Raw genomic sequence first — 16145 nt, 5'->3', positions numbered from 1 at the left:
GTGCTTTAGGGAACATCTCCGGGACACCCGCACCAATCAACCACACCGCCCTGTGGCCCAACATTTCAACTCCCCCTCCCACTTTGCCGAGGACATGGAGGCCCTGGGCCTCCTTCACCGCCGCTCCCTCACCACCAGACGCCTGGAGGAAGAACGCCTCATCTTCCGCCTCGGAACACTTCAACCCCAGGGCATCAATGTGGGATTTCACCAGTTTCCTCATTTCCCATCCCCCCATCTTATCCTTGTCCCAAGTGTCCAACTCAGCACTGCTCTGTTGACTTGTCCGTCTTCCTCCCTCTCTATCCGCCCAACCTCCCCTCCGACCTATCACCTTCTCCCCTACCTTCATCTACCTATCTCATTCCCATCTCCCTTTCCCCCAGCCCCACCCCTCTCCCATTAATTGCTCAGCTCCCCCAGCCCACAAGCCTCATTCCTGATGAGGGGTTTTTGATCCTCCTGCTCCTCGGATGCTGCCTGACCTGCTGTGCTTTTCCAGCACTACACTCTCGACTCTGATCTCCAGCATCTGCTGTCCTCACTTCCTCCTCGTTCATTCAAAGCTCTCACTGTCCACCATCCCCCGCCCCCTCCCCCACACTCTGCCTCTTGCTCAGATCAGGCCCTGTCACTGTAATGCCAACTTCTCAGGGAGCCCACTGACTCCATTCTGTCTCCAGATTAAACACCCTTAGTTGATGAATGTAGGTAAACTCGTGCCCTTTTCTGAACACTCGTTACCAGGACAACACCCTGTTCTGATAAAAATGTGGAGAATATCCTCTATCTTCAGGAAGATAATGATGGGTCCATAGTGAGGACACGCTGTCAATACCACAGCCCAAGGGCTGAGACCGAGAGAGAAACGTTCCCACCATCATCCTCACTGTCCCACTATCGATCAACCCCAGGCTCAGAGACTAGACTCAAAACAACTGGAACTAGGTCAGACACTGACTCCAACTGAGAACAAACCCTTCAGTCTGCAGCCAGGATCCCAACTCCCCCACAGACTGAGGGACCAGAGTCTGAGTGATGCTGCAGTGTGGAATTGAGACTGCGATGAAGCTGGGAAGGCAAATCTACTGGATCGAAATATTCTTCAAATGCTTTATTTCTGAATCTTCAGTGGAATTGTTCTGGAACATTCCAGTGTTTGGTGGGAGACTCAGATTCCCACAGGGATGAGCAACGTCTCGAAGGCCTGGGCCCATCATCGCTTCTTCTTATTGGCTGCTTCCTGAGCTGCAGCTTCGAGAGCCTCCTTTTCCCTCTTGGCCTTCAGAGCTTTCCTTGCCAGCGGTGTCTTGGACGTCCAATTCTGAGACAGCAACAGAGAGAGAGAGAATTAATGATGGGCAGAGAGAGGGGATGGAGGGAGAAAGAGGGAGAGAGAGAGAGCGAGAGAGTTGGGGGTAGGGAGAGAGAAAAAGTAAGGGGGGAGAGAGAGAGTAGGGAAGGGACAGAGAATGGGTATGACAGAAAACAAGAGCGAGAGGGGGAGAGAGTTCAGGGGATATGGAGAGAGAAAGAGGAAGAGAGAGATTCCTGGATAATTGGGGCTCATTCTGGGGTAGGGGGGACCTCTACAAACAGGATGGTCTTCACCTGAACCAGAGGGGGACCAATATCCTGGGGGGGTCATTTGTTAGTGCTCTTCAGGAGGGTTTAAACTAACTCAGCAGGGGGGTGGGAACTCAAATTATGGTTCCAGTATACGGGAGGCTGAGAGTAGTGAGGTCAGAAATAAGGGTTCAAGGTCGCAAGAGTTCACTGGCAATCAGGAAGTTGGTTTGAAGTGTGTCTACTTCAGCACCAGGACCATCTGGAATAAGGTGGGTTGCAGCACGGGTTGGTACCTGGGGCTTCGATGTTATGGCCATTTCGGAGACATGGATAGAGCAGAGACAGGAATGGTTGTTGCAGGTTATGGGGTTTAGATGTTTCAGTAAGAACAGAGGGGATGGTAAAAGAATGGGAGGTGTGGCATTGTTAGTCAAGGACAGTATTATGGTGGCAGAAAGGATGTTTGAGGACTGATCCACTGAGGTAGTTTGGGCTGAGATCAGAAACAGGAAAGGAGAGGTTACCCTGTTGGGAGTTTTCCATAGGCCTCTGAATAGTTCCAGAGATGTAAAGGAAAGGATAGCAAAGGTGATTCTGGACAGGAGTGAGGGAGACAGGGTAGTTGTCATGGGGGACTTTAACTTCCCCAATATTGACTGGGAATACGACAGTTCAAGTACTTTCAATGGGTCAGTTTTTGTCTAATGTGTGCAGGATGGTTTGCTGACACAGTATGGAGACAGGCCAACAAGAGGTGAGGCCACATTGGATTTGGTCCTGGTGAACCTGGCCAGGTGTCAGATTTGGAGGTAGGTGTGCACTTTGGTGATAGTGACCACAATTTGGCAATGTTTACTTTAGCGATGGAAAGGGATAGGTATATACCGCAGGGCAAAGGTTATAGCTGGGGGAAAGGCAATAATGATGCAATTTGGCAAGATTTTTGATGCATAGGATGGGGAAGGAACTGCAGAGGATGGACACACTTGAAATGTGGAGCTTATACAAGGAACAGCTACCGCGGGTCCTTGGTAAGTATCTACCTATCAGGCAGGGAGGTAATTGTCGAGGGAGGGAGCCATGGTTTACTAAAGAAGTTGAAGCTCTTGTCAAGAGGAAGAAGAAGGCTCATGTTAGGATGAGGGGTGAAGGCTCCGTTAGGGAGCTTGAGAGTTATAAGGGAGACAGGAAAGACCTAAAGAGAGGTCTAAGTGCCAGGAGGAGACATGAGAAGTCTTTGGCAGATAGGATCAAGGAAAACCCTAAAGCTTTCTATAGGGATATCAGGAATAAAAGAATGACTAGAGAAAGATTAGGGCCAATCAAAGGATAGCAGTGGGAAATTGTGCATGGAGTCAGAGGAGATAAGGGAGCACTAAATGAATATTTTTCATCAGTATTCATTCTAGAAAAAGACAATGTGGTCGAGCAGATTATTGAGATACAGGCAACTGGACTAGAGGGGATTGAGGTTCACAAGGTGGAGGTGTTAGCAATTCTGTAAAGTGTGAAAATAGCTAAGTCCCCTGGGCCAGAATAGATTTATCCTCAGATTCTCTGGGAAGCCAGGGAGGAGATTGCAGAGCCTTTGGCTTTGACCTTCATGTCATCATTGTCGACAGGAGTAGAGCCAAAATGAGCACAATGTTCCAGGTGTGGCCTCCCCAGCATTCTGTGCAGCTGTAACAAGACTTCCAGGTTTCTAAACCCTAACCCATCAGATTCCACCATTTGCCATAGTGGGATACGAATCCAGGTCCCCTGAACATTACCTGGGTGTTGGGATTAACAGTGCAATGATAATACCACTAGGCCATCTTTCCCCATCAGCCTAGTGATGGCGTCAGGATAGGGGGAGGCCATTTTGCATTTGGAGCTTGGGAACGAACCAGGTCAGGTGTCAGATCTCTCTGTGGGAGAGCATTTCGGTAACAGTGGCTACAACTGCCTCACCGTTACCATAGCCATGGAGAGGGATCAGAGCAAATTGTATAGGAAGGTATTTAATTGGGGGAAGGTAATTAGACATACAGAACTGTGGAGTATAAATTGGGAACAGTTGTTCGATGGGAAATGCATGACAGAAATGTGGAGACTATTTAAGGAGCACTTGTGAGCGTTGGATAACTTTGTTCCACTGAGACAGGCAAGGAATGGTAAGGTGGAGGAGCCTTGGATAACAAGAGCAGAGGAGTTTCTCCTGAAGAGGAAGAAGGAAGCATACTTAAGGTTGAGGAAGCAAGAGTCTGGCACAGCTTTATAGGATTACAGGGTAGCTGGGAAAGAACTCAAAAATGGACTGAGAAGAGCTCAGGGTGCACGAGAAAGCCTTGGAGAGAAAGATTAGGGAAAGACCAAAGGCGTTCTACACTTAGATGAAGAATAACAAAGAGAGCATAGGGCCGATCAAGGATAGTGGATGGGACTTGTGCCTGGAGTCTGAAGATGTAAGGGAGGCCCTAAGTTAGTTTTTTGCTTCAGTATTCAGGAGAGAGAGGGACTTTGTTGATAATGAGAACACCGTGGACCACATTAATAGGCTTGAACAGATTGATATTAAGAAAGTAGATGAGCTGAAAATTCTGGAAAGCATCAAGATAGATAAGTCTCCAGGGCTGAACTAGATAGGTCCACGGTTACTATGGGAATCAAGAAATGAGATTGCTGCGCCCTTGGCGAAGATCTTTGCATCCTCGCTGTTCATGAGAGTAGTACCAGCTGATTGGAGGGAAGCAAATATTGTTCCTCTGTTCAAGAAAGGGAATAAGGAAATCCCTGGGAATTGCAGACCAGTCAGTCTTCCATTTGTGGTAAGAAAGGTATAGGAAAGGATTCCAAGAGATATGATTTATGACTAGGAAAAATGTAATTTGATTAAAGATAGTCAGCATGGCTTTGTGAGTGTCAGGTCATGCCTCACAAGCCTTATTGAGTTCTTTGAGGATGTGACTAGACAAATTAACGATGGTCGAACTGTGGATGTGGTGTACATGGATTTCAGTAAGGCATTTGATAAGATTCCCCAGGGTGGGCTCATTCAGAAAGTAAGGAGGTATGGGATACAGGGACATTTGCCTATCTGGATATAGAATTGGCTGGCCGAAAGAAGACAGCGAGTGGTAGTGGATGTAAAGTATTCCGCTGGACGTCGGTGACCAGTGGTGTCCCATAGGGACCTGTTCTTGGGCTTCTGCTCTTTGTAGTTTTTATAATGACTTGGGTGAAGAAGTGGAAGGATGGGTTAGTAAGTTTGCCGATGACACAAAGGTTGGTGGTGTCGTAGACAGTGTTGAGGGTTGTTGCAGGCTACAACAAGACATTGACCAGATGTAGAGCTGGGCTGAGAAGTGGCAGATGGAGTTCAACCTGGATAAATGCAAAGTGATTCATTTTGGAAGGTTGAATTTGAAGGCTGAACACAGGGTTAAAGACAGGATTCTTGGCAGTGTGGAAGAACAGTGGGACCTTGGGGTCCATGTATATCGATCCCTCAAAGTTGCCACTCAAGGCAATCGGATTGTTAAGAAGGCAGATGGTGTTTTGGTTTTCATTAACAGGGGGATTGAGATTAAGAGCTGCGAGGTTTTGCTGCAGCTCCATAAAATCCTGGTTAGACCACACTTGGAATATTGTGTCCAGTTCTGGTCACCTCATCATAGGAAAGATGTAGATGCTTTAGAGAGCACTCAGAGGAGATTTACCAGGATGCTGCCTGGATTGGAGGTCTTCAGAGAGTGTGGTGCTGGAAAAGCACAGCAAGGTAGACAGCATCTGAGAAGCAGAATGTTTCGGGCAAGAGCCCTGGATTAAGGGCTTGTCTTATGAAGAGAGGTTGAGTGAGCTCGGGCTGTACACACTGGAGAGAAGAAAGAAGAGAGGTGACTTGATAGAAGTGTATGAGGTAATGAGTGGATAGCCAGAGACCTTTCCTCAGAACAGAAGTGGCTGTCACAAGGTGCCATAATTTTAAGGTGATTGGAGGAAGATTTCGGGGCGATATCAGAGGTAGGTTCTTCTGCAGAGAGTGATGGGTGCGTGGATGCACTGCCAGTGGTGGGAGTAGAGTCAGAGACATTAGGGACATTTAAGCAACTGTTGGGCAAGCCCATGGACGGCAGTAAATTGAGGGGTGTGTAGGTTAGGTTGGTTCGATGGTTCGATAGGCCTGGACTGTGCTGTACTATTCTATGTTTTATATTAATAGGAAAAGGCAGAGTCGGTAAAAATCAACTATTTCTACTGGTTGGAGACTCGAGAACTGGGAGAAATACAATTCCCATGAATCCACTGACTGTGATCAGTAAAGTTCTGGGCTACTGCAGCTTCAGACAGCCAGGCGGGATAGCAAGGACAGAGATCCTGCTCAAGACAGCACAGGGATCAGTGCTAAATATTCCTGGATCCATGGTGTTTGGGAATAATATGGAAGCAAAGAAAGGTTTGGGGGTTAGGGGGTGGGAAGTAGTGTTGATGAAGGAGTTAATTAGATTGCTAGAAAGGCAAGGAATTCCACGAGGCTCAAGGGCCGAATCTATTGGGTTAAAGCTCAGGAACGATGGTTCTGCTTTTAATCACGGGGTGGATTACAGCCACAGACTGGGAGCAGAAGGTTACAGTCAGGCTCCAAAAATGGAGAATTCATATCATGCTGGGTTTTCACAATCTCCATCCATTCGGAATAATTCTACAGTAACAGGCAAAGAGGGGATTAGTTTATGTGTCTGGGCCAATAAGGATTGGGAGATTGCTGGATCTGGTTCTGGAGATTGAGTTGGGATCAAGCGTCAGGTGAGGAACATTTCGGGAACAGTGATCATTGTACCACATGTGGCTCTGGTAAAGGTCAAGAAACAATTGAGGGGAAACATTTTATTGGGAGGGGGGAGGGAAACCTTCCATAGGGTGGGAAAGAATTGGTTTCTGATAAAGTGGAATCAATGTTTGGAAGCAATGGGCAGCCTTCAAAGTGGTGAATAGTCCGAGTGCAATCAAAAAAGGGAGGAAGCCAGAGCAGAGAAAGAGACTGTTCAGCCCGTCAGGTTGTGATGACTCTCAAAATTAATATTTCACTTAAAGTGTCATTCTGTTATAATCTCACTGTAATCCTGTACAGGCTTCATCTTCAAGTGATCAGCTAACCTCCTTTTGGAAACCACACTGTCAGACAGTTCATTCCACACCCTAATCACTCACTGTGTACAAGGTCTTTTCTCAGATTACTGTTGCCTTTTTGCTAATTACTTTAAAGCTGTCCCTTCTTGTTCTTGATCCTTTCGTGAGTTGGAATATTTTTCACCTTATTTATTCTGTCCAGATCCTCATGATTTTGAAAACTTCAATTCTATTTCTTTTTATCCTTCTCCTTTCCAATTTCTCCTCATAACTGAAGTTTCGCCTCTCGGAAACGATAGGCCAGTTAGCCTGACCTCGGTCATTGGTAAGATTTTAGACTCCACTGTTAAGGATGAGATTGTGGAGTACTTAGCAGTGTACGGGCAAATACCACTGAGTCAGGCTGGCTTCATCAAGGGAGGTCATGCCTGACAAATCTGTTATAATTCTTGGAGACTAAGTGTAGAGTAATGGCAGCGCAGGCAGTGGAATGTTCCTCCTGCAGGATGTTTGAGGTAGCGGTGCCCACCGATGCTCCTGCCGACTTCACCTGCAGGAAGTGCAGTCAGCTCCAGCTCCTCACAGACCGCGTTAGGGAACTGGAGCTGGAGTTGGATGGACTGAGGATTATTCGAGAGGCTGAGAGGGGGATAGATAGAAGCTACAGGGACATAGTTACGCCAGAGAACAGAGGGAGCTGGGTAACAGTTAGAGGTGGGAAGGGGAGGAAGCAGGCAGTGCAGGGATCCCCTGTGGTCGTTCCCCTCAAAAATAAGTATACCGCTTTGGATACTGTTGGGGGGGACGGCCTAGCAGGGGTAAGCTGCAGTGACCGGGTCTCTGGCACGAGGTCCGGCTCTGAGGCCCAGAAGGGAAAGGGGGAGAGGAGGAGAGCGCTAGTTATAGGAGAATCTCTAGTTAGAGGGAGAGACAGGCGGTCTGTGGACATGGGCGAGACTCTCGGATGGTTTGTTGCCTCCCAGGTGCCAGGGTCCGAGACGTCTCGGACCGTGTCTTCAGAATCCTTAAGGGGGAGGGTGTGCAGCCAGAAGTCGTGGTACACGTTGGCACCAACGACATAGGTAGGAAGAGGGGTGGAGAGGTCATTCAGGAGCTCAGGGAGTTAGGCTGGAAGCTAAAAGCTAGGACAGACAGAGTCGTCATCTCTGGGTTGTTGCCGGTGCCACGTGACAGAGAGGCAAAGAATAGGGAGAGAGTGCAGTTGAACACGCGGCTGCAAGGATGGTGTAGGAGGGAGGGCTTCAGATATTTGGACAATTGGACTGCATTCTGGGGAAGGTGGGACCTGTATAAACAGGACGGGTTGCACCTGAACCAGAAGGGCACCAATATCCTGGGGGGTAGGTTTGCTAGCACTCTTCGGCGGGGGGGATTTAAACTAATTTAGCAGGGGGATGGGATCCGGACTTGTAGTCCAGCAAATAGGTTAGCTGTTTTTCAGGATGGCAGCCAATGACTAATGGAGGTCTGCAGGGGGTCAGTGTTGGGGCCACTACTATTCACATGAACAACCTGGACGGAGGAACATTGTTACTAAGTTTGCAGGTGACATCAGGACAGGTGGAGGGACAGGTAGAGGGACAGGTGGAGGGACAGGTGGAGGGACAGGTAGAGGGACAGGTGGAGGGACAGGTGGAGGGACAGGTGGAGGGACAGGTAGAGGGACAGGTGGAGGGACAGGTGGAGGGACAGGTAGAGGGACAGGTGGAGGGACAGGTGGAGGGACAGGTGGAGGGACAGGTGGAGGGACAGGTGGAGGGACAGGTGGAGGGACAGGTGGAGGGACAGGTGGAGGGACAGGTAGAAGTGGGGAAGCTGCAGAAGGACATGGACAGACCAGGAGAGTGAGCAAAGAAGCAGCAGATGGAATACAGTGTGGGAAACCATGAGGTTAGATAGATAGATTACTTACAGTGGGGAAACAGGCCCTTCGGCCCAACAAGTCCACACCGCCCCACCGAAGCGCAACCCACCCAGACTCATTCCCCTACATTTACCCCTTACCTAACACTACGGGCAATTTCCCATGGCCAATTCACCTGACCTGCACATCTTTGTGACTGTGGGAGAAACTGGAGCACCCGGAGGAAACCTATGCAGACACGGGGAGAACGTGCAAACTCCACACAGTCAGTCGCCTGAGGTGGGAATTGAACCTGGGTCTCTGGTGCTGTGAGGCAGCAGTGCTAACCACTGTGCCACTGTGCCACCCACCGTGCCACCCACCGTGTCACCCACCGTGTCACCCACTGTGTCACCCACCGTGTCACCCACCGTGCCACCCACCGTGCCACCCACCGTGCCACCCACCGTGCCACCCAGGTTATGCACTTTGTTTGGAAGAACAGTGTTGCATCCTGTTTTCTAAACAGGGAAAGGCTTCAAAGATCTGAAGCAAAATGTGACTTGGGAGTTCAGGTTCAGGATTCTCTGAAGGTCAGCGTGTAGATTCAGTTGGCAGTTAGGAAGGTAAATGCAATGTTAGCATTCGTTTCAAGAGGGTCATAAGACAAGAGCAGGGATGTCCTGCTGAGGCTGTATAAGGCTCTGGTCAGCCTGATTCCTGGTGGATTTGGAAGGGTAGGTGAGGAGATGTTGCTTCCCTGTGAGAAGGCATAATCTCACAGTAAAGGCTCACACAGTTAGGATAGGGATGAGGTGGAATTCCGTGTCACTGACAGGAGTGAATCCATGGAATGCTTTCCCACAGAAGGCTGAGCTGTTGAGTATGTTCAAGGCTGAGAGTAGATTTTTAATCAGAAAAGGGGAATCATGGGGAAAAGACAAGAAGATGGAATTGAAGATGATCAGATCAGCTATGGTCTCATCGACTAGCAGGGCAGACTCGATGGGCCGAATAGCCGATCCCTGCTGTTTCTGCTCGAATTCTAATAGTTAGAGTTTGAGAGAAAATTAAATCACAGGTTTCAGGTTCTCACTGTGGTTTTAAGGAAGCTAGGGAAAGACAAAATGCTATCTTGCCTTTAAAAGCCCTTGTCAGAGCAAACATTTCAAATACAAAACAGCTTCTACCTTCCTGATATTGATTAGAACAAAAGATCTGATTCTTAAAAAATCCAACCATCACGTGAAAACACTGTCAGAGATCACTGCCAATGGGTAAGGGCCTCTGATTGATTAGGAATCCTTATTGGAATCAAACAGTGATGATCAGATCTGAGAATGAACTTGGAAAGCAATTGAGAGAGAGGATTAGACAAGGCTGAGATCCTTCGGTGAGATCTTCATTTACTCTACAGTGAGCGCATCCTCTGAGGGATTAATGGGATGATGGTGTAAAAGCTCAGAGACAGACAAAGAGAGTCATCAACAGCAGTCACACAGTACTCACAGCAACAAACACTAACTTGCAAAACTGAACTGATACAGTCGCAAAGGGAAGGGGTGTGTATGGCCCCAGTCAAATTAATCCTTCACAACAATATTGTCAAATAAAAATAATATTACAGGACAGTGACTGGAAACAGATTGAATTAGGCCAAACAATTCAACTATTTCAGTAACACTGCCCCATCCAATGTCAAAAGCAGTGCAGAAATCCAAACAAAAATCCAAAATAAATTTCCCAAAGTTAGCAAGAAATGCCCACCGAAGTCTTCAGCTTTCGGTCTGGCAATGACAATGTGTCTGGTCAGGTTGGAGTTACAGGTGTGAAACTTTGAGCACTGGGAGAGAGGACGGAAACGAATAGTTTGGAAACGTGGTAACCATGAGGGCCTTAAGAAGGAGCCAAGGGGAGAAAGTGATGAATAAAGAGGGACTGAATGAGTCTGGAAGAATGAGCAGACTCTTAAATGATATTGAAAGAAGACAAATGGAAATCAAATACAGGGCTGTGCGCTTTTAAAGTGAGGGGCAAGTATTTTACACAGAGAGTGGGAGGAGTCTGGAATGTGTTGCTGGGGAGTGCTGGTGGATAGAATCGAGGCTTGTAAGCCCAAGCACATCAATGTACAAGGGATGGAGGGATATGGAGCAAGGGCAGGCAGGAAGGATTAGTCTAATTTGGTGTCAGGTTCAGCACAACATTGTGGTCTGAAAGGCAGTGCAGCTCTGATTTATCACATGTAATCCCTGCTGGGGGGATTAACATGAGGCTGTCAGTTCCAGTACAATACAGAGCAGAACTCCAGCAAACAGCTGATCCATCGTCACTCGGATTGGGAGGTTTGTCAGCACCACACAGTGCTCTCTGGAATACGATGACACTTATACAACAACTTCAGGGCTAACGTAACAATCACTTGGAGAAATATAGATTAGTCCAGGGGACAGATTTGTATTTTTGGAAGAGCTCTCAGAGAAGATTGGTGAAGATTGCACTGTCGATGTGCTATCTGTGGATTTCAGCAGCTGTTTGATACACTGACACACAGCAACCTTGTGAGCAAAGACCATGAATGAAGAGGGAGAGCTGCAGTGTCGATCCAGCACTGACTCAGTGCTAGGGACCAGGGTGAAGAGATAGTTTTCAGACCGGAGGAAGGGAAGGGGTAGAGTTTCCCAGAGATGGCACCAGGACCCTTGCTTCTGCTGATCTTTATGGATCTTATGATGAGATTTGTAAAAACCTGTGATGCAAAAAAAGTGATGAAGTTGTAAATTGGGAGAGGGAGAGTGTAGTTGGTGCAGTGGGCAGGTTGGTGGCTGATAGAGTATGGAGAGACAGGATAAAAGAGAAGGATACTATTCTGAAGGGTGTACGGGAGTATAGATGGCAGGATTGTTGCCAATGTGACTGCTGTCCCTTTTATACTGTGACCCATAACCTTCCTCACAGGTCTGCAGTGTGACACTGTTCAAACACCTTCTTGAAACCCATATAAACCACATCCACAGCGTTACCCTCATCCAGGCACTGTCAGGGTAGATTGGGAAATATGTTTCCCTTTAGTACAGGGGTCAATATCCAGGAGGCACAGGTTTAAGGGAAGGGGTGGGAGGTTTCGAGGGATTTCACTCAGAGGGTGATAGGAACCTGACACTCACTGCCTGGGAACTTGGAGGAACCCTCACCACATGGAACAAGTATTTAGATGTGCACTTGAAACATCAGAGCACACGAGGCTACAGGCCAAGTGCTGGGAAATGGGGTTCTGTGGTCAGGATGGCCCGAAGGGCCTTTCCCGTGCTGTAAAAACCCAATGGCTCTCCATCCTTCCCACTAACTGTTGGTCTGTATTATCCACAGAGCAATTCAACTGTACTCTTCTCATTCCTTAGCTCCAGTCAAACTGATTCTGTTCTTGAACCTGTTCAAACATTCTCTTTCTCCAGTACTGCAATCCTCTGCTTAATCAAAAACAGCACCTTTCCTCCTCTTTTTCATTTCCTATCTCTTCTTAACACTTGTTGCCAAGAATATTTAGCATCCAGTGCTGCCCTTCCTGGACCCAGGTCACAAGAATTGCATTAGGAAATACACTCCATGCTCTCACACACAGGGTCTGTAACATTGATTTAGAGAGTGAGGGACAGAGTTGGGGGAATTCCAGTCCCTTACATTCACTCTTATTCCTCCCTCACTCATAGCTCTCTCTGTCCAATCCACATCTCTCTTCCTTTCTTTCTCTTCCTCATTCATTATATCTCTGTCAATCTCTCTGCTTCTCTCTTTCTGTCATTCATTCTTCCTGTCAGTCTGATTCTATCTGACCACCTCCCTTTCTCCATCTGTGTGTGTGTGTGTGTGTGTGTGTGTATGTGTGTGTCTGTGTGTATGTGTGTATGTGTGTGTGAGTGTGTCTCTGTGTGTGTGTCTGTGTGTGTGTGTGTGGGTGTGTCTGTGTGTATGTGTGTGTGTGTCTGTGTGTGTGTGTGTCTATGTGTGTGTGTGTGTGTGTCTATGTGTGTGTGTCTATGTGTGTGTGTGTGTGTGTGTCTCTCTGTCCCTCATCTCATTCTCTCTGTCTCTCACCCTCTCTCTCTCCATCTGTGTCTTTTTCTCCATCTTTCTGTCTGTCACTGTCTCTGTCTTTCTTGTCTTCTTTCCATCACTTTGTCTGTCCCTCTCTCTCTCCATTTCTCTCCCCCTCCGCTCTGTCTCACTCTGTCTCTCCTCTCCAATTTCCTTACCATGAAAGCAGTCTCTTCCTGTTGGTAGACAGGTTCGATTTTACTGAGGGCTCGAATGAAGTTGTTGGCGGTCAGGGGCACCTTTGCCTGCTGCTCGATCCGGTGCTCAGTCAGTACAGACTTCACCACCTCGACGAGATGCCCAGGGGTGTACCCATCAGAGATCTTCGCCAACGAGGTCAGGTCCAGGGCACTGCTGATAACTCCACCATGTTCCTCAATTAAATGTTTCCAGATCACTGCCGATAGGTACAAACAGTGTCAGTGTTAGAGAGACACGCCGTCCCAGAGACCGACCCTCGTCCCAGAGACTGACCCCCGTCCCAGACACTGACCCCTGTCCCAGAGACTGACCCCCCCGTCCCAGACACTGACCCCTGTCCCAGAGACCGACCCCTGACCCAGAGACTGACCCCCGTCCCAGAGACCGACCCCCGTCCCAGAGACTGACCCCCGTCCCAGACACCGACCCCAGTCCCAGAGACCGACCCCAGTCCCAGACACTGACCCCCGTCCAGACACTGACCCCCGTCCCAGACACTGACCCCTGTCCCAGAGACCGACCCCCGTCCCAGACACTGACCCCTGTCCCAGAGACCGACCCCCGTCCCAGACACTGACCCCTGTCCCAGAGACCGACCCCTGACCCAGAGACCGACCCCCGTCCCAGACACTGACCCCTGTCCCAGAGACCGACCCCTGACCCAGAGACCGACCCTCGTCCCAGACACCGACCCTCGTCCCAGACATCGACCCCTGACCCAGACAACGACCCCTGATCCAGAAACTGACTCCTGACCCAGACAACGACCCCTGACCGTGACACCGAGCCCTGACCCTGACACTGACCCCTGTCCCAGAGACCGACCCCTGTCCCAGACACCGACCCCTGAACCAGACAACGACCCCTGAACCAGACACCGACCCCCGTCCCAGACACCGACCCCCGTCCCAGAGACCGACCCCCGTCCCAGAGACCGACCCCCGTCCCAGACACCGACCCCATTCCCAGACACCAAACCCTGACCCAGAGACCGACCCCTGACCCAGACACTGACCCCCGTCCCAGAGACCGACCCCTGACCCAGACAACGACCCCTGATCCAGAAACTGACTCCTGACCCAGACAACGACCCCTGACCGTGACACCGAGCCCTGACCCTGACACTGACCCCTGTCCCAGAGACCGACCCCTGTCCCAGACACCGACCCCTGAACCAGACAACGACCCCTGAACCAGACAACGACCCCTGACCCAGACAACAACCCCTGACCCAGAGGCCGACCCCTGACCCATAGGCCGACCCCTGTCCCAGACACCGACCCCTGTCCCAGAGGCCGACCCCTGTCCCAGACGTCGACATCTGACCCAGAGGCCGACTCCTGCCCCAGAGACCGACCCCGTCCCTGACCCCGACCCCAACCCAGACCCTCACCCAGACACCGACCCCTGTCCCAGACACTGACCCCTGACCCACAGATCGATCCCTGTCCCAGAGACCGACCCCTGACGCAGACCTGACCCCTGACCCAGAGGCCGACCCCTGACCCAGATGCCGACATCTGACCCAGAGGCCGACTCCTGACCCAGAGGCTGACCCCTGTCCCAGAGGCCGACCCCTGCCCCAGAGGCCGACCCCGACCCAGACACCGACCCCTGACCCAGACATCGACCCTTGACCCAGACATCGACCCTTGACCCAGACATTGACCCCGTCTCAGACACTGACCCCTGACCCAGACACCGACCCCTGACCCCGACAATGACCCCTGACCCAGACACCGAACCCGACCCAGACACTGACCCCTGACCCAGACAACGTCCCCTGACCCAGACAACGACACCTGACCCAGACACTGACCCCTGACCCAGACAACAACCACTGACCCTGACACCGACCCCTGTCCCAGAGACCGACCCCAGTCCCAGAGACCGACCCCAGTCCCAGACGCCGACACCTGACCCAGACGCCGACACCTGACCCAGACGCCGACCCCTGTCCTAGACACTGACCCCTGACCCAGACAACGACCCCTGACCCAGAGACCGACACCGACTCCTGAATCAGACACAGACCCCTGACCCACAGACCGACCCCTGACCCACAGACAGACCCCTTACCCAGACACCGACCCCTGTCCCAGAGGCCGACCTCTGCCCCAGACACCGACCCCTGTCCCAGAGGCCGACCTCTGCCCCAGACACCGACCCTGACCCAGATACTGACCCATGTACCAGACACCGATCCCTGACCCTGACACCGACCCCTATCCCAGAGACCGACCCCTGTTCCAGACACCAACCCCGACCCAGACAACGACCCCTGACCCAGACACCGACCCCTGTCCCAGAGACCGACCCCTGACCCAGAGACTGACCCCATCCCAGACACTGACCCCTGACTCAGACACTGACCCCTGACCCAGAGACCGACTCCTGTCCCAGACACTGACCCCTGACCCACAGACCGACCCCTGACCCACAGACCGACCCCGATCCAGACACCGACCCCTGACCCAGACACCGATCCCTGACCCAGAGACTGATCCCGTCCCAGAAACTGACCCCTGACCCTGACACCGACCCCTGTCCCAGAGACCGACCCCTGTCCCAGAGACCGACCCCTGACCCAGACACCGATCCCTGACCCAGAGACCGATCCCGTCCCAGACACCGACCCCTGTCCCAGACACTGACCCACAGACTGACCCCTGACCCACAGACCGACCCCGATCCAGATACCGACCCCTGACCCAGACACCGATCCCTGACCCAGAGACCGATCCCGTCCCAGAAACTGACCCCTGACCCTGACACCGACCCCCGTCCCAGACACCGACCCCTGACCCAGAGACCGACCCCGACCCAGAGACCGACCCTGTCCCAGACACCGACCCCTGACCCAGAGACCGACCCCCGTCCCAGACACCGACCCCTGACCCAGACACTGACTTTCACAGACTTTCTGTCGGCTCTGTAACAATCACATGACTTCCTCCCTCACTTGGACCAAGTGGGGAAGAGGTTGTAACAGATCAGTGGGAAATGTAACTCACGATAACGGGAGGCGTAGTCTGCTCGTGGGATCAGGATGATTCGATCATAAACCTTAAAGAGAGGTTTCAGCTCAGCGTCAAATGGACGGCTCGATGTTCCCACCAACAAGACGCGGTCCTCAGCTTTTATCTGTTTCAGCAACTTTGGCAAATTCTTCTTCAAACGTTTTGGTTCCAACTGTCACAGAGCAGCTGTGTTAGTGACAGCTCAAACCGGCAAGAACATTATTCATAGTTTCATAGTAATAGAAGCAGGAGTAGGTCGTTTGGCCCATCGAGCCTGCTCCACC

At 50.8% G+C, this 16145-nt stretch overlaps 1 protein-coding gene across 1 annotated transcript in view; it reads right to left on the bottom strand.

The window, feature by feature from the left end:
* Positions 1 to 1109: 1109 nt before the first annotated feature.
* The window catches only part of LOC140476712 (dynein regulatory complex protein 11-like), a 248546-nt gene continuing 233510 nt past the window's right edge, over positions 1110 to 16145 (bottom strand). Inside the window, exons 13-15 of the mRNA XM_072569531.1 lie at positions 15856 to 16033; positions 12799 to 13037; positions 1110 to 1324 (exon numbers count right to left, since the gene is read on the bottom strand). Coding sequence (XP_072425632.1) covers positions 1217 to 1324; positions 12799 to 13037; positions 15856 to 16033 — 525 coding nt within the window. The 3' untranslated portion in view covers positions 1110 to 1216. The remainder of the gene's footprint in view (positions 1325 to 12798; positions 13038 to 15855; positions 16034 to 16145) is intronic.

Source organism: Chiloscyllium punctatum, chromosome 5 (assembly GCF_047496795.1).
Source record: "Chiloscyllium punctatum isolate Juve2018m chromosome 5, sChiPun1.3, whole genome shotgun sequence".
Taxonomy (NCBI): domain Eukaryota; kingdom Metazoa; phylum Chordata; class Chondrichthyes; order Orectolobiformes; family Hemiscylliidae; genus Chiloscyllium; species Chiloscyllium punctatum.
This window is presented reverse-complemented; position numbering and strand designations above follow the sequence as displayed.